General features: G+C 39.5%; 2 protein-coding genes across 5 annotated transcripts in view; one reads left to right on the top strand and one right to left on the bottom strand.

Annotated features, from left to right (window-relative positions):
* FNIP2 (folliculin interacting protein 2) overlaps positions 1 to 18,915 on the top strand; it is a 131,885-nt gene that overhangs the window by 107,484 nt on the left and 5,486 nt on the right. For all 4 annotated transcript variants that reach the window (XM_004420972.3, XM_014780242.2, XM_014780243.2 and 1 more), the window contains 2 exons: positions 14,688 to 14,888; positions 18,567 to 18,682. In XM_004420972.3, the coding sequence (XP_004421029.1) occupies positions 14,688 to 14,888; positions 18,567 to 18,682 (317 nt within the window). The remainder of the gene's footprint in view (positions 1 to 14,687; positions 14,889 to 18,566; positions 18,683 to 18,915) is intronic.
* Positions 14,908 to 18,915, bottom strand: part of SPMIP2 (sperm microtubule inner protein 2) — a 128,010-nt gene continuing 124,002 nt past the window's right edge. The window contains exon 5 of the mRNA XM_087437483.1: positions 14,908 to 16,610. Within this exon, the coding sequence (XP_087293609.1) occupies positions 16,563 to 16,610 (48 nt within the window). The 3' untranslated portion in view covers positions 14,908 to 16,562. The remainder of the gene's footprint in view (positions 16,611 to 18,915) is intronic.

Raw genomic sequence — 18,915 nt, 5'->3', positions numbered from 1 at the left:
TAATGACATTTTTTATATTTTCCATAGGCTGACAAGTTCTGGTTTTTTGTGTTTTCATAGTGACCATCTAGCTCTATAATTCTTATATTTGAAAACGAAACTGTATTTCCTCCATTTGTACTCTTAAAGACTTTTCGTATATCATTTTCCCTTCCTTTCAGAAGCAGTGTTTTCACACTGTAGCTTTTCTCATTTCTGTAGACTATGCAAATCACCCTGAGAGATCGAATGTTATTAAGCAAAATAACCTATATTGTGTCAAATTGTGGGTACATCCAAAGTGCAGCCATGCATGGGTGTTAATGGGAAATTGCGACGGGTTCATAAAAACATCTTCAGAAGTTTAATACGTTCAGAATGTATCCGATTAGCATTAGTGGATTTCTAATTTCACTTGGCACATGCATCATAATGAATTTTGCTTTTGAAGTAGTGTTCCTTTTAAACTGCCTCTCAGACTGGGACTCTGGTCTATGGCAATGTTTAAACAGCCTTACTTTCGACTGCCATTTATAAATATTTGTTGAAAGATAAATTAGGAAGCTTTTTTTGAACATTGTATTGAATTTACTGCTCCATAAAGCCTAGTAATTATTTAAATTCTTGAGTATGATTCCATAGAAAGAAGCAAGGACCCAAGAACAAGTACCTGAGCAGAGTTAGAGCCGAAATAATAGCTTGTTGAGGAAGAGAAGATTGGGGCCGGTCCCGTGGCTTAGCGGTTAAGTGTGCGCACTCCACTACTGGCGGTCCGGGTTCGGATCCCTGGCACACACCGAGGCACCGCTTCTCCGGCTATGCTGAGGCCGTGTCCCACATACAGCAACTAGAAGGATGTGCAACTATGACATACAACTATCTACTGGGGCTTTGGGGGGAAAAAAAAAAAGAGGAGCATTGGCAATAGATGTTAGCTCAGAGCTGGTCTTCCTCAGCAAAAAGAGGAGGATTAGCATGGGTGTTAGCTCAGGGCTGATCTTCCTCACAAAAAAAAAAAAGAGAGAAGATTGGGATAAATTGCTTGATCATAACTTGCTTTCAAAAACCTATTTTTTGGACATTAATAATTTTTTGTGTTCATGCCAAACTTCATCAGGCTTTGATGTTCGTAATTGTTTTTTAGAGAAGGATTTTTAATAACTGTTTAAAAGTAATTGATTTAAGTTATTGATCTATTTTCTAGACCAATGCATGATGGGATTATAAAATCTGTCTTATGTAAATGTGCATTTTTATACCTATGGTAGACTAGTTTGTGGAGTTTCTTCTCTCATTGAGAGATTGCATTCTAGAGCTTCCAATACTAAGAATTTCTTTTTGTACGTTTCCTTATTCTAGTCTCTTAGGAAAGAAAGCTATATTAACTTTATTTCATTTATTTTCATTTTTATTATTGGCTTTCCCATGTTAAGATTCTGATAGTCTTTAAATATTTAAACATATGTTCTTGTTTAATCCATATACTGCCTCTTTTCTGTCATTTGAACTGTTTCTCTGCCTCCTAACATATAGATTATGCAGCTGCCTTAAATTAGGCTAAAGTAATATTCAGTTTCATTTTTTTTTCCCCTGCCACATCTAAATGTGCTTTCTTTCCTCTCTTTTCCTTTTGACTTTAAATGGTGAAGTGGGAAAGAAAGAGAGAGCCAGCTTCCCTCTGTACTTGTGACCCTCAAGTAGCTTTTTCTCTCTTTTTTTCTCTCATGTGATTGTCTGGCTGTGAATACTGCTGACCAGGGCAGTATTAAATTATGGGGCAGTGGAGAGTGGTGGAGGAGCATTGACTTAATACTGACGGCTTGGGTTCAAGTCTTAGACTTACCACTCATGCACTGACAGTCAAGTAAATCAATTGGCATCACTGAGCCTCAGAAAAATGTATTTAGAGGAACAGATGAAATATAACCCAGTGGTTAAGAGTTTTGCTTCTAAAGACAGACAAACCTGAGTTTGAATCATGGCTCACCTCTTAGTGGCTTTGTGGCCTTGGGCAAGTTTCTTTAATTTTCTAAGCATCAGTTTCATCTTCTATAAGATGAACAGTACTTATAAGTCTGGTTTGAAGACTCTGTGAGATAATGCATATCATGTGTTTAGCACAGCACCTGGCACATTACTAAATGCCCAATAAATGTTAGCTGTTAAAATGATGTATGTGCAAGTGCTTTGTAAACAAGTTTCCCAGGAAACTCCTTTTGGAGGTGATGAAACAGAACCCCCACACACATTCATTCTAGGCTAAAAGCGTCCACTTTCCCTTTGCCTCTGATATCACAAGGAGCAGGCCAGGCAGTGCTAACTCTGCAGGGTAGGGTCATCAAAACCAAAATTAACATCACATTTTGATGTTTTATTAGAAATTATGTCCCAAGGCTTCAGGCATTTTACAGAATAATCTGTAAAATAAAATAACAGTTGGATATAGCAGCCTCTTTCATTTAATTTTAAGAGTAGCAACAGATTGACTCCAGAAATATCTTGCGGAAATCAGTAGCACAGATAAGGAGCTTTGCTAAAAGCCTGGCTGTGATATATGCTCATGGATACCTAATTAAGCCATGCAGTGTAGTCAACCAGGAAGACTACAAAAGAACAGTAAGTCACATCAAATGATAAATCATTACTTAAGTAACACAGACAGCATTAAGTGCCTCAAGTCAGTCACCAACAACCTTGAGATCAATAGTGTTGTGAAGGAAACATCTATGTAGAACAAATCTGCTATTTTAGAACACCTCTTGTTGCATTCATTTCCCTGTGTTGGATAATGAGCATGACAATACCTTGGTCCTATAGCACTGTCTTACTCTTTAGTGAAATCTTTGTTGTGTGTGTGTGTATACATACACATATAGGTGTATATACACACATGTTCTTATGGGCACACATGTATAAGCATATACACTGGGTTATGTTAAAATGTATTTCTTATTGGGAATTGTGATTAAAAAAATACTGGTCTCTGGATATCGCCAGCTCTAGTCTGAAATCTTGGTGATTCTGTCCTCTTCTCACTGTGACTGCAATCTTCCTTAAGTTCCCCTTAACCTTCCCAACTAGTATCCCTGTGTCTGGTTTTCCCCTTCCAGTCATCTTGCGCAGTGCCACAAGAGGGCTCTTTCTGAAACGACAATATGATCATCTACTCTTCTGCTCTAATACTTTCCCATTTTTTTAAACAGAGTAAAATATAAACTCCTTGGCTGGAATTTTCCCTTTTATGTCTTTTAAGTATACACACACACACACACCCCCCACACACACACACACAGCCCACATCTCCTTGTATGAGCTAGTCACACTGTTTGCCATTCTTTAATGGTCCACCTTTCTCACACCTCTTTACCTGTGTGCATTTGCTTCCTTTGTCTAAGGCACCGTTGAACACACTTCTCTTCATTTTTGAAGACCCAGTTCAAATGTTGCCTCTTGTTTGAAACTATTCCAGCACCCCCAGTTAGAACTCAACTCTTCTCCCCTCCAGGCTCCTTAGCACATTGCACCAGACCTTTGTTCTGTTTCCAGCGTCTTTCTCCCACTAGGGCTGCAGCACCTGGAAGCAGAGAAGGGGGCTTGGTTTCTTTCATATCCCCCACACCTGGCCGGGTGCCTGGCACAGAGAAAGTGCGCAGTGATGTTAGTCGACTGTTCCCCATAGAACTGAGTTTAGGAGTGTGTGTTTATTACTGTGGGTGAAACTACGATGATTAGCATGTCTCTCTCTTCTGAAGTAAAGAGAAATGGCAGATAGTCTTTAAAAAATAAAGAGGAGGAGTAATGCGTTTAAGACATGATGCCTGTGGCTCTTTCTGTTCATTTTTTTTTACCTAAAGGAGAACAAAAAGCTTATGGGTCTCTCAGGCTTCATTTTTCTTGTATTTTGTTAACATTAGACACATGACTAATTTTGATGTTTTCCCAAATTTTTTCACTATGTACAAAATATTTGGATATCTATGCCATTCTCTGCAAAAAAGCTTCCAACCTTCTCACATTTTACTTTGGAGTCATGCACATCCTCACATACCTTTATTCTGGTGACCTTTTTTGATCTTGAGCACCTTTCCTTGACTTTAAACTGTTTCTTTCCTCAACAAGTGACCTGCCTGGCAGTTAACCTCTTCCCGAGGTTGCACGCTGTGTCTGCAAGGCTGTAGGCTGAACTTGGGTGTCAGTCCAGGGAGCCTGGTGATCACAGCCACAGACACAGACACACAGAAGATGTTTCCTGTGCACCCCCTAGACCACCTCACTGCACCCTCCCTCCTTCCCTCTGCCCCCAGGCCCCTGTGTCTTCATGATGTCTCCAGGCTTCCCGGAGTCCCCACCTTGGTGTCCCTCAGCAGGATCCCTCAGCAATGTCACATAGTTGAAAATGATTGATTTTTTCCTCCTCCAGCTTATTACAACTCTTAAGTCTTTAGTGACATTGAACCTGTTTCCAAGAGAAAAAAATTCTGATAAACAAATGCTTACAGAGTTATGCTAAGATCATATCGTTATTATCCGTTCTGGTATTTTCATATGTTAACAGTCTGCTTGATGAACTAGAAATCTCTGATGATGGTATTTCAGCTGGTCTGGCTTACTTGTTTGGCCAAGAATGGGGCGGGGAGGCTGGAGATGACTTTCGGGGAAGGGGAGGAGAGTCATGCCTTGGAGATTTATGTATCTATTAGAAAATACTTCCTGAGGCCCTTTTGTGTGCTAGGCGCTGTTTGTAGCCATAGTCAAGATAGGAAGTGGGAGGATTCCAACAATGTTGTCGGGAGGCAGATGGCATGCCTCCCCTCTAAAACTATAGACGTGGGGATAAAATAGTACCATCCCTGCCCTGGCCCCATTGTTATAATACCTGTGCATGAAAAATAATGGAAGTCCTTTTGTGCCAGAGACAAATAGAAATCAAAACCAGAACAGTAAGTTTGGGCTGATAACAGCCATGGCCCCCTGGAATTTCAGTCTGGATACAAGTCCTAGGAAATGGGTGCTGAGTTTCTAAGATCCGCTCAGTACGAGAGATGTGGTCTCTCATGAACATAAGGCTTGGGACCTGGAATTGAGCCCCTTTCCTAAAGCCTGGAGCTTCAAAGAGCTATTGTTCCAAGCTATTGTCCCATGAAAAGGGGACTGGGAAACTCCAGCCATAAGCAGGGAAGCAGCAAAGAAACAAGTTGGAAACTTGGGTGAAGGAAAATAAAGTCACTCATGAGAAATCAAAATCCCAGGCCCATGCTATGTGTGGGTGTGGGGTCCAGATTTATCCTACCTGAACGGCTTGGGAATCCCTGCCCAAGAAATAAACGTGAAAACCAGAAGCATCGAAACCTCTAGGAGTCTGGTAGAAGGAAGCACACTGGACACTTTCACAACCACGAGCTTATAAGACACATATCGCTTCTTTTTCCTCTTCTCCACCTTATTACAACTCTTAAGCCTTTAGTGACTGACACTAAACCTGTTTCCAAGAGGCACATATATATAGCACATGAAACAAAACAACTCCAACAAGATGGGCTTATGTTCAGAAATTACAGACCTTGTAGGAGGAAACCATGATGAGGGAGAGTAAGCAAATGTAAGCAGGAGAATTAGCACTGAAATGTTAATCTAAATAACTGTTAAGGATCTGTGTTTAAAATGGTGATAAAAAGAAAGAATTAGAACCTTAAAAAAAAGATGGAATGATGTGATAAATGATTATTTGGATTTGTAAAAGAACCAAAAAGCACTTCTAAAATTGACAAATAACAGTCACTGAAATTAAAACTCAAGGTTGAAGAGCAGAGCAGATAAAATACAGCTAGAGAGAATCAGAATTTGTGAAATGGAGGCTAGATACAAAACTCTCTCTTTGATTGTATCTCTGAGACAAAATTACATGAAAAAATATGGAAAAGCAAGAAAGAGACATGGAAACTAGAAAGAGAGGATTTTTATAGCATATTCAGAGGGCAATAACAGAGGACATGAGGGAAAACAATATTTAAAGAAAGAATGGCTGTGATTTTTCCGATTAAATAAGCATGCTGACTCTTATGTAGGGTAAATATAAACAAATCCACGCTTAGCTACAGGACATCAAGGACAAAGAAAAGTCTCATAAGCAGCGAGAGAGAAGACATGGCACCTGCCCTCAAGCTGTTTGAAATCTAACAGGAAATGCAAAGAAATAAATAAGCAGTAAAAACAGTGTAGTGGAGTCTAATGCAGTGGGAGGCACAGGATGGGTGTGGAAGGACTTCCTGGAGGAAGTGACATCCAGTCAAGGAGTCAGTAGGCAGTGAGCAAAGTGAAGGGCGAGAAGGGAAGCCGGGGAGGGCCCAGGGGACGATGTGGCTCTTTCAGGGAACTGAAGTTTCTTCTGGCTGATTGGGTTGATGAGCGTCTTCTTAACCTACAGGCAGGCTGGCTTTGCCACCACAGGAGGTTCTGTCTGTCCCGTCTCTTGGCAAAACTGCTGTCAGGAAAGTCTGGGTGCTGAGCGTTTAGTAAAAGACAGTATTCTGGATGATTTTATAGACTGGAGGAAGTGTTTAAGAATAGTGAGTGAGGGCCGGCCCTGTGGCTTAGCGGTTAAGTGAGCGCGCTCCGCTGCTGGCGGCCCGGGTTCGGGTCCCGGGCGCGCACCGATGCATCGCTTCTCCGGCCATGCTGAGGCCGCGTCCCGCATACAGCAACTAGAAGGACGTGCACCTATGACATACAACTATCTACTGGGGCTTTGGGGGAAAAATAAATAAATAAATGAAATTTAAAAAAAAAAAATAGTGAATGATAACCAAGTTTCTTTTCTCTGGATAGATGTGAGACTGAAGGGTTTTTTTGTCTTTATGTTTTTAAAAACTAGTCAGCAGTCCACATATATCTGCAATCCTTACACGTGGCTCTCAGCCATCCAGAAGTGAGATGGGTCGGCCAAGGACTACCTTATGTTGCTTCAATCTTTAGTTCCAAGGCGGTGGGGGATGTGGTTATGTAGGTGGGCCTTCACCCCTAAGGATGTAGAAGAATAAAAAAGGAGATCTGAGGACGTTTAACCAGGAGCAAGTGCTGAGAAGGTGAACTTCACTGCATTAATCATCTGTTTTCTTTGTATGACTAATTAAAGGCCTTGCTTGAAGCTCTGTAAAGGCTAATGTTATTAAGTCATGGTGCTATAACAACAGTGAGAATCTTTTTGAAAGGTATTTTGTCACCTCTTATTCAAATTCAGTTTAGTAAAGTTATAAAACTTACCAGAATTATCTTACATAGAATGATTAACAAATTGACACTCAAATGATGCCAAAGAATCTTATGTTTTATTATCTAGAATATTCCAAAGAAAAATAAAAGATATAGTGAGGTGCTTCCGGTTACCTGAATCATAAATCACCTGCTCCGTTTGTGTTTGAAACATGGTGCCCAGTGGCTTGTCCCTAGTAGTTAAATCTACAGTATTGTAACTAGTGTGCAGATTTTAGAGCAGGTTATGAGTACAAAAGTCTGTCTGCACTCCTGCTGTCCAAAATACACATGTGAGCTGGACATCTTTGAGGATTAACAAAGGGTCAGTTTACAGTATGTATTAGGCAATGCCAGCAGCATAAAGATGGGGAAGTTTCTTAGCAAAGTCATAATAGAGGCAACTGTGTTTTCCCTTATTGACATTACGTTGAGACGGTCATTCACACTTTTTGCAATCTTATCTTCTGAGGGATTTCCACCCTGACGAAGTCCTAGGATTTCAAAGTAGAGGAGGTGGCAGACTCATTGAGCTAAAAGTTGGAGAAGCTTGAATGAGTTTCTAGATTCTATTTCTGACATGTCAAGATGCTTAATAAGCTCTTATATTTTTTGTCCTCAGTGTTCCTATCTGTAGAGCAGGACTGTGTTCCTGGCCACCCCATAGGAAAAATGGCATGATCAACTAATAAGTAGTTATAGGAAGCATATATGTAAAAATGGTATTTTCCTACTCTTAAGCTAAAAATAGATAATCACGTGCAATGTTAGTCATTTAAATGTGGTACATGGAAAAGAAATATGTTAACAATTATGCAATGACTTAATAGGAACTGGATTGAATCCAAAAATAAAGAAATCTGAATAGAGAATTGTTCAACAGAGCCAGCATGTATTGGATATTTAGCACATAGCATTTTGTTATACTCATTTCAGAGGCTACAGAAGAAAAATAAAATGTGATTTCTCTCCTTGAGTTACTTATGAAATCTCTGAGTAGACAAATGGATGTGAAGTCGAGAACACGTTAAGACAATGATGAAATGCCAAAATGTAGATAGTAAATGCTCTCAGAAGTCAAAGGAAGAATAGCGAATGTGGAAAGTCGTGTTGTGGGGTTGAGGGGGCAGATGGGACATAAGCTGGGTCCTTGAAGGACTGGAAAATTTAGAAGGAGCAGGGAAGACATTCTGGGCACAGCATGAGGTAAGAGGCAGGAGTCCTCCCTGCCCGGAGAAGGGGGTTCTTCTTGGCCCTGAGAGGTACGTATGTATAGGTGAAGGTGGGCCCAGATTGTGAAGAGCTTTAAAAATGGAAAAAGAAAAGTTTGAACTTAAGTGTTTGGGTGATACGTGCTAGAGTAGGTTTTTGAAATGGTGAGGGAAATGATAATGTGGTATTTTAGGAAGTTTGAGGGTTTAGTAGACATGATTGATATAGAGAGGGAGTGGTATAAGAAAGCAAATCAAATGTACCTAATCGATGTCAGGCATATGCTACATCTTTCATACACATTTTTCTCACAGAAAACCTCTGTGAATTAAACCTCACAGAAACTCGGTGAATTAAGTGCAATCACATTTTTTTAGATGTAGAAACTGAGGCCCAGATTAATGAGTTGGTAAGGTCCCACAGCTAGTAGGTGACAGAGGTAGTAATCAAGCCCAGTCCTGTCTGACTTCAGAGACTTCAGAGCCTTTGCTGTCGTCTTATCATTGCCCTTTGTTGAAATATCAGAACCACAGCTCTTCTGAGTACCCAAACCGTGTTGACATTTCTTGTTCCTAGAAGTTTGAGTTAAGCAGAAGTTACATGTATGTGAATCAAGGCAGCATATTTTGTGTAGTCAGAGATCTGATGTAGAACCTTGAAACTGGAATGTCCTAGGCATCTAACACTCCCAGGAAACAGACCCACAAATCCTTAGTGGCTATGAATTAACCAGACTTACTCTGCTGATTCAACAAGATATAATAGCCAAAGAATATTCGAGAAACCTTTAAAGATCTATAATACAAAGCATTTCATTTATTAATTTATCTTGAGAAATCTTCATAAGAAAGACATTTGGATGAATGAGATATTGACAAGGTAGAGCTAAATAAATGATTGTTTCTACCACTCATGGATTAGAGCAGGCAAAAATGATAATGGCATATTGCCACTGCTTCATTCCCCTAATGGAGGTGGGGCATCCACCCTAACAATCACCTACCGCTTTTATTATCTCCAGTGTTCTTTTCATCCTCCAGTCTCTGTCAGAAGTTTCTGAGTTGCCCAATTAAGTTTCTGAGGGAGGCATGGAAACTGCCAGCAGCGGTCCGGAAGAGATGGCAGGAAGGCTTTAGGGACTATTGAGGGCTGGTAGCTCTGCGATACTACCTGAGTTGGGATGGGCGCTCCTGGGGTGTGGGCACTTGGGAGGGCGGTGAAGGGCAGTGCTTTTGGAAGTCTCGGATTATGGAGGAAGTAGAAACGCATTGCAGACTCATTCTGATATAAGAATTTGACAAACTCTGTGAGCAAGAAACTTACTTTGATTCTCTTCAGCTTGAGAGAGAAAAGGACAATTGATGTACGTGTCCATAAGGTTCATACAGTTTTCAACCAAACAAGCATTTTAAGTGGAAGTGACTGTTTTTATATTAATATTTCCTTCAGATTTTCATTCAAAACTCAAACGTCAGAGGACGTGTTTAATCTGAGACAATGATGGTTGAGAGGAGAACTTTTAAAAGGGTAAATATATGGTGTGATTTTTTTTGTGCTATTTTTCTAATGATATTTAGTCAAAATAATAAAGCCCTTTTTTTTTTTTTTTCTTTTTTTTGTGAGGAAGACCAGCCCTGAGCTAACATCTGATGCCAATCCTCCTCTTTTTTGCTGAGGAAGACTGGCCCTGGGCTAACATCCGTGCCCATCTTCCTCTACTTATATGGGACGCCGCCACAGCATGGCTTGACAAGTGGTGCGTCGGTGTGCGCCCGGGATCCGAACCAGCGAACCCCAGGCCGCCGCAGTGGAGCGAGCGTACTTAACCGCTTGTGCCACCTGGCCGGCCCCTAAAGCCCTATTTTTAAAAAAAAAACAGTTTTAACGTTAGGAAGAGGAATCTTACCAGGTAATTCTACTTGCTAAGCTGATAGTTATCCATAATGTCTCCCTTTTCTTAAGATCCATAGGAGGGCAAAGTCAGACTCCTTAGGTTCATATGTCGGTGTCAGGTTACAGCCAAGCCTTACCTGCCTATTTCTTTTTTTCTAGTCCCTGTGCCCAAACTCCAAGCCCTAAGAATAGCAGATGGCTGGATCAGGCTTTTAAAGGGTGTTTGAATCATTCAGTCTTACATTTTATAGCATTTCTTAAGTACTTAATTTCTCAAAAGTACTGATCCATTATGTTGTTGCTGATGGTGAGTGTGTCTGTGTGTACCCTAGCATGCATGTGAACTTGAGAAAATTGTGAACTTAAAAAAAATCTGCTTGACAGAATTTCGCTATTTAATTACTTCTACAATTAGGATATGGGTAATATTAGTATTAAAAAGAATTAAATTAATGCTTAAATTAAAGAATTAAAAAAGGTTAGTATTAAAAAGAAGCATACATCCAGTTCAGTGTTTCCTTTGTTTATTGTAGTTCTATATATGTCTTAGAAATAGAGCCTTTCCTAAGAGGAATTTTAAATTGAATACCAGGACACAGGGTGTGTCTGGCTGTTTCTGTGATAAATCCGAACATGGTCTTCTCAATCTTAGAGTTCTTTAAATTCTAAAAGCTTAGAGATTGACTGATAAACCAAATCATAATATGTTTAAACTGCCCCCTCTTTAGTGGGGTTGTGTTTCCTTTGGAAAGATATATATCAGAAATCTCCAGAATCTCTGGAACTTAAGCTTCAACTCTCTGACCCTACAGAAGTTTAGACCAGATCAGGAATGGGCAGCCAGTCACCACTGGTGCCCCTTAAAGTGCAACTAAAGTAGTTGCTAATGATATGTTTTTCTCTCTCCAGCATTCATTTCTTTTTCTTGACTCTGCATTTCCCTCTGTTTCTGTCTTCCTTTAAAAAGTGTTTATTCTTCAGTAAATAAGTGAGTAGCTAGTAAACAATGTAGTTAGATGGAGGCGACTGGGTCGCCCTGTGGACGTATTCAGGCAATGGAGTGTTAGGTATTTGGTAGCCCGAGAATGTGTAATTCTTCAAGTATTTTTTTAAAGTACTCATCTGAAAATGTTCAGCATTTTCTGGTTCTTTTCTCTTCCTGGAGCCTGCGTACATAAAAGTTAGCAATACTGTGCTGTGTTAGGGGATGCAGGGTGCTCATCAGCTCTGTCATTTGCTTGTGCTGAACCTGTTTCATTTTAATTTAGTAATATTTTTCAAATGCTAGGTCCTGTGTGAGGGGCTAAGAATATAGGGAGAAAAGATTCAGCCTGGGACCCATTCGTCTTTAGTCTTTCCTCAGGTCTTCACCTCAGCTTCTGCCTCTTTGCTCCAGTGACTTAAAAATGACTCATGCTCATTTTTCAGATTTGATTTTTTTTACATTTCTTGTACCCATTTAGTTCCTCCTTTTAAAATAATTGAGCCAACTTCTCGGTCCCTTTTTGTAACCATATCTAGATCTACAGCCTTCTGAAGTTACTCATGCTTGGAGAATCTCACCTCCCCAGTGAGCTTCATTGCCCTTATTCCAGCAGTTCATTTCTTCAAGTGAAGCTCTTTGTGTTGGTGGTGGTGGTGGTACCCATATAGTTTATAGTCTATGTGCTGTCTTTGGATTGACACACTCTTCTCTTCCCTACACCCTGGTGGGGAGATCGTTTATGAAATTGAGTTGAATTGGGACCTAGGGCCTAAATTATCTACAGCAAATAATTAATTAAAAAAAAAAAAAACTAGACTTTACTGTGAAAGGTGATTGGCATACATTCAACTCATTGTATTTATGTTGGCATATGATCAGTAATGGTTATATACACTTTCAGAATGTAAGTCCCATGAAATATAGTATAAGTCCATAGTGTAGATCTAATCTGTGCAATACCCAGCACACTGTGAATTTCTGATAAATGCAGAGCATTGAAGGGGCTTGAGCTCAAAATACAAATCTTTTAAATTTCCAAATTTCCATTTCCTTTGCTTATAAGGACCAGGTACATTGATGGCAAGTCATTGTCATCTTGCTGTGAATTTATGACACACCGATTGAGCAAGAACTTGCAGGAACTTGTAAAGGGAAGTAATTGAAGCCCTGTCTTTAGCAATTTTGGAGAGTGTGTATATGTGTATGTAAGAAGGGTAGGGGTGAGGGGTCACGAAAACCTTTGGGTGAGAGTGGGAATGTGGGGTCATTATATGTGTGAGAAAACCTTTGTACTATTTGATAAACAAATCAAAATGAGAACCGTCCTTGGGAAACTGGGCTTCATTAATTCAAGAATCTGCTTTGTCAGATTCTTTATTTCTCGTGTTAAGATCATTTGAACATATGCTTAAATAAATGTTGGACCATTAGACTTTGCGTGATTTGCTATTCTTTTCAATGGGAAAAATATTCTAAACCCTGAAAGTTTCCCCCTTGGATAGTGTATAGGAAAAAATGTTGGTCGCAACAAAGTTTTCATTCAGCCCACCAATCACTTCTTCCCCATCTGTGAGAAAGAACATAAAGCTGGATAGACTTCCCTTTTAATAAAAAGGCCCAAGACTAGGGAGCCAAATCACCTGTTAAAATTACAGTGTGACAGCATACATCTTAGGTTTCTGTCTGCAGCCTTCCTGCTGCTTGTGTTAAGCCTTAAAAGTTACAGGTAGCCATTGTCCAATGGCAAGATTGTGTATCTGTTTGGATTCTTTATTGCAAGCAGCAGAAACCAACTCTTGTTAACTTAAGCAGAAGGGCCTTTATTGGAATGATATTACATATTCATAGAATTGAGGAAAAGATCAAAGAACTAGGCTTGGGAGAGACAGGAAACAAGGCAACTCTGAAAGTCCAGGAACCAAGAACTACCTGAAGGTATTTGTAGTAGTTGCTCTCTGGGCAGGAAAATGGTGGTGTCACCTATTCTCAGCCTCCTGTCCCCTAGCTCACAGGGAAAGCTCAGGGAAGGAGCATCTTGTTGGCCTAGCGTGGGTCATGTTACCACACCTTGATAGAGGGAGGGTGGGGCCCTCCAGGCCTTCTCTAAGAAAGCTCATTCTCCAAAGGGAAAATTAGAGTGAACTTACTGGGAGAAAGTTATGCTAAGAAGCGAAAAGCAACAAATGGCCACCACAGGGTAGTGGAAAGGATTGAATGACAGAAAGCCGGTACTAGTTTTCCTTTGGTAAATGAGGGTTAGGAAAACGTGCCCGTGTGCATTGGCTATGTGGTGTGTCTGTCTCTCTCTGTCTCTCTGTGTACCCACCCCCCTTCTCTCCTGTCCTTTAGTTTGGGGCCTAGAAGGGCGGTGCTGTTGTGATGTTGATCTGTACACGTGTGGGATACTAAACATGTACGTCAAAGGTGCTGGTGGTGAAGCCATTACACTTCGATTGGTTTCTAGAAATTCCTTTTTTTTAAGGCCTTTTTCCTTGACTGCATCTGTGTTACCTTGTTTACCCTAAGGCACAATTTACTAGTTAACCTGCTCTATCCATAACTCCCCAGTTATGGAAGATTTTGTATTTTAAGTATGTTCATCAGTAGCCATAGTTTTACCTTTTAGACTCAGCTACATAAGTAAATTCATCCCCCAGTCTGATTTTAGTTGGTTGTTGGAGTTGATTTATGTATGTAGCGCACAGTTACTAAATAAATATTGTTTAATGATTAAAGCTATAACTTTAAGGGACTATTAAGTTACCCTGCCAAATCTTATTATTGGAGAAATGGCAATAGAATCCTACACCTTATTCTAATAGTCTCCATTTTAAAAGGAGAGTACAGTCTTTTAAAAGGAAATGAATTTTAATATCCTGGAATGTAGGGAGGGCACATATCTTTTCACTTACCTATGAACATTTAACAACATTTATAGCATACCTCCTGGGTGTAAGAAAAAAAATAATGATTAAATGCAGTTTTTATCAAATCAATTTTTAGGGGCTGGCCTTATGGCCTAGTGGTTAAGTTCGGCGTGCTCTGCTTTGGTGGCCTGGGTTCGTGGGTTTGGATACCATGGCTATACCACGTCTCAGCCATGCTGTCTGTGGTGGTGACCCACATATAAAATAGAGGAAGATTGGCACAGATATTAGCTCAGGGTGAATCTTCCTCAACAGAAAAAAAGTTAATTTTAAATGATGACCTATTGACACTCCTGTGTTAGTCCCTGTAAAGCTCTCAATTTCCATAGCTCCCACCATCAACTTCTGAACTACTAGTCTAATGCTAAACAGAAACATTCTGGACATTCGGAATGTCGTTTGGAGGTGTTGTGAAAAGCTGACCCAGTGTGCTTCTCTTTCAGCATCCAGTGCTTGATGAGCCAATAGCTGAAGCTGTCTGTATTATCGCAGACACGGATAAGTGGAGTGTCCAGGTAGCCACGAGTCAGAGGAAAGTGATGGACAACATGAAACTAGGCCAGGATGTCTTGGTCTCTAGTCAGGTGTCCAGTTTACTTCAATCCATTTTACAGCTTTACAAGCTTCACCTCCCTGCTGATTTTGTAAGTATTTGTTCTCCTATTACTAAAGAAATATAGTTTAAAAAAAAACACTTTTAACAATGTTTTGATTATAAAATCACAAATTCATATGTATTGTTTTTAGTATAATTGGATATTAGCATAACTAAAAATAGAACATGCGACATAAGACCAGCAAACAGGATAGGTTTCAGTAACAATAGCTGTTCCATGAAACAAATAGCATAGAGTGACATACATCCTTTTGAACAAGTATGTGGTATGTGGTAAAGTAAATGAGATGGGGGGAGGATCAAGCATAAAAGGAAATTTAAAATCCTCCTTTGGAGAACTCATTAGTTTTCCTTTTATTAGCTCAATATCAAGCAAGCCAGTTTCTGAAGGGATTGTAGTTCCTTTTGTTCAGGGACCAACCTCACAAAGTTGTTATAGATAAAATAGAATATTGTTTGCATAAACACTTGAAATTTTGAAGTACCATACCCATAGAAGATGGTATCAATTGTTCCTTTTCAAATGGGATTTTAAAATCACTTTCATAACATTATATTAAATACAAGTGACAAACAGAACCTGTAAACTCCTATCAACAGCTCTCCCTCAGTCACTGGAATTAATGTACAAAACAAATTCTTTTCAATATGTGTGTGTGTGTGTGTGTGCAGAGAGATTGAGAGAAAATGTATTTAGAGAGGGAGGGAGGGAGGCAGAAAGGTTTCAAAAGTAGAAGAGAGGCTTAGGGGCGTGTAGCTAGGAGAAGCTTTGATGGCTGACCTTGGGGATATGCACTTGGAGGGAAGAGCGCCTGCCTTCTCAGTTTCTTCCTCTCTTCTGCACACTGTTGCTCTCTGCACTACAACCCCAAACCAAAACATCTGTCACCTTCCTTCTGGCCTCCACAGAAGATACAGAGCTATTTAACAACAAAGTAGGAAGCTGAATATGAATTACACTAATTGCTAATGGAGTGGTAATTTTCCTGAGTTCTTATGACCAAAACTACAATTGCACTACATTCCTCAGAAATAGTCAAGACCTTTATGGCCTTGAAGAAGGTGCTTTGAATACTGTCTGGTTGTCGTCTAAGGAGTGGCAGTACAGCAGGATAGGGAGACCACTGAATGTGACTGGGTTAAAGTCTAGGCTTTGCCATTGGTTAGTTGTGTGTTGGTGGACAAACCTCAGCTTTCTCATTTGTAAAATGAAGATAGTACCTATTCAATAAGCATGTTGTGAGAATCCTCTGAAAATTAGAGCTAAGAGACTGCTTTTTAAACTGTCAAAGTACCATGCCACCATGAGCTACTTTAACAGCCAGTGTATAGTGGCCAGTGCACAGGTTGTAGAGACCAGTGGCCTGGAGTCCAGTCCAAGCTCTGCTACATCCCAACTGTGTGACTTCTCAAAGTCTCAATTCCGTATCTGTAAAGCTGGGGAAATAATGGAACCTATCTCATGGGGTCATGAAAATGAAATTAGATAATTCATGTAAAGCATTTGGGATACTGTCAGATGTTATAAGCTCTCAGGAAACAGCCACTATTAGTGGCTGACAACACGTTTTCACTAAAATCTTTATTTGGACTTTAAACTGAAGCATACTCTTGCAGGACATCTGTCCCAGGGGCAATACGAGAAGCACTTAGGGGTTACTATGACCTTATTTTTGTTCTACACTTGTAGGCAGTTTTCTTTCTAGTAGCAAGTTGCTTCATGCTGATTTAGAGGCTGAAGTCTCCTTTTCTGTAAGGGAAGAAAGATATATTAGATTTTATAGTTTTTTACTGTTATAAGTATTTACCAAACTTTTACATTTTATTCTATAATACATTTGTATTATACATTTGACATCTTATTATCTAAGCAATAAGTTACTATAGCTAATTCTTTTGACTTCATTTGGATGGAAATATGTTTAGCCACCTAATAGTATGAATGACTTATTTAACCCAACAAAACCAAGATAAAAGAAAATTTCATCTGCAGTTTAAAATTTTCCTTAAAAATCGCTTGAATGAAACACTTGATTAAATGGCTATTAGAGCCTTCAGTACAAAAGGAGAACATAGCTATTTAAAATTTCAGAAGTTAAAAATTTAAGAAATCCATCTCAGGAATAAAATCCCCAAAAGGGGAGGAGGGAACCCAAAACAGTTCTATTTGATAATCAACCCTTTTAAAAATATTTCTAAATGCTTTGATTTCAAGTTTAGTAAACATTCCATCTAGACCAGTCTTCTCTTTATTTCCACGTTGCAACATACAGTTTTCATGAGGACTGTGAAGACACTGTAAATTAACTATTTTAAAACATAAAGGAGTCAATGTAAGGTGAATGTTCTTTTGAATATTTTATAAAACTCTTATGAAAAACTTCCCATAAGGAACTGAAACTTAACAGGAGATCCTTTCACCACTTAACTCTGTTCACTTGGGGGAACGTTTTCATGAGAAGTGGTGAAATCCTCCGTGCTTTGATTGTTACTCTTAGTCGCTTACCAGTTGCATTTCATCCACCCAACACAATGCATTTAAGGTTTTAAGCCACTGAAAAACTGAAAAGATTGCATCTCTAATAGATACTTTTTCCATGTCACTGATCAGCCCAGATGGTCAAGATCACCATTTTCAAATGCATCTGTTAATCTTTTTACCTTGAACATAACAGGTGTAATGGTCTAGAATAAAATTACGTATGATGGAATTACTCTTGCCAAAGCCATCGGGTGTCTTACTGAAGATGCTCACATAGGTCTGCCTGCCAAATGCAAAAGCATTTGCCTCTGGTGAAAGACACAGATGGTTGCTATTCTCGAAAAAATGAAGTTGGACACCGTTCCAAGGGTAGAGATGTCCGGGAAATAATTGCCTTTTCTTTTTTGTTGTTACAGACCTAGTTAAAATACACTCTTGAGGGCAAAAAAAAAGTTCAAAATAACCTTATTTCAGTTATTCTACTTCTGGGAATGGATTGCACCAAAATCATCTGAGATATAGGAAAACAATAACAACAAAGCTGTTCTTTACAAAATTATTTATAATCACAACAGTGCAAATTGCTATGTGGTTAAGTAAATAATGCTAAATTCACATTCTCAAAAATTATTTAGCCCTAAAAGTTATATTGATACAGAATTTTTAATAACATGGGGAAAAGATTATTAGAAATTTTTTAAAAAGCAGGAAATAATTGCACTTATAGAATGATTTCAACTAGGTAAACAAGTGCTTTTAAAAAAAGACTAGGGGCTGGCCCCATGGCTTAGCAGTTAAGTGACCGCACTCCGCTGCTGGCGGCCCAGGTTCGGATCCCGGGCGCGCACCGACACACCGCTTCTCCGGCCACGCTGAGGCCGCGTCCCACATACAGCAAGTAGAAGGATGTGCAGCTATGACATACAACTATCTACTGGGGCTTTGGGGGAAAAAATAAATAAATAAAATTATATTAAAAAAAAAAAGACTAGAAGATATATATATGAAAATCTTAATAGTCATTAGAAAAAGTAAACTTTATTGTTTTACAAAAACCTATTCTTATACCTACTAGTGGTGGGGTTTGAGATGGCTTGTAAGTGTCTTTGAAAGGGATGAGATTACAGCTGTGTACTTAGAAATAAATTAAGAGAATTCTAGCTCTTAGAATATTGGCAGAGATTTAAATTCTAGCCCTCATTGTGAATGTTATTGGCTTTGCAGTGCATCATGCATCTTGAAGATAGACTACAGGAGATGTACCTGAAAAGTAAGATGCTGTCTGAATATCTTCGTGGACACACACGAGTCCATGTGAAAGAATTAGGTGTCGTACTGGGGTGAGTTCTCTGATGTGCCACCATGTCTCCCTGGGATGGGGCTGTCTCTAGCACGTATGTACTCACTGACCCATTTAGCCTGCACCACCCTAAACCTGCAGGCCCTACTGAAATGTTTGGGGTCCGTCAGATGTGTGCTTCTGCTGCTCCCCAATCAACAGCACATTCCTTGTATCTGATACTGGAGTTTCATACCTGGAAACAAACGCAGAACTTTAAGCTAGTGGTACTTT

The sequence above is a fragment of the Ceratotherium simum genome, chromosome 12 (assembly GCF_057802395.1).
Source record: "Ceratotherium simum simum isolate JZ-2026a chromosome 12, ASM5780239v1, whole genome shotgun sequence".
Lineage (NCBI taxonomy): Eukaryota > Metazoa > Chordata > Mammalia > Perissodactyla > Rhinocerotidae > Ceratotherium > Ceratotherium simum.
Note: the sequence above shows the minus strand (reverse complement) of the source record. Positions and strands in the feature narration are given on the sequence as shown.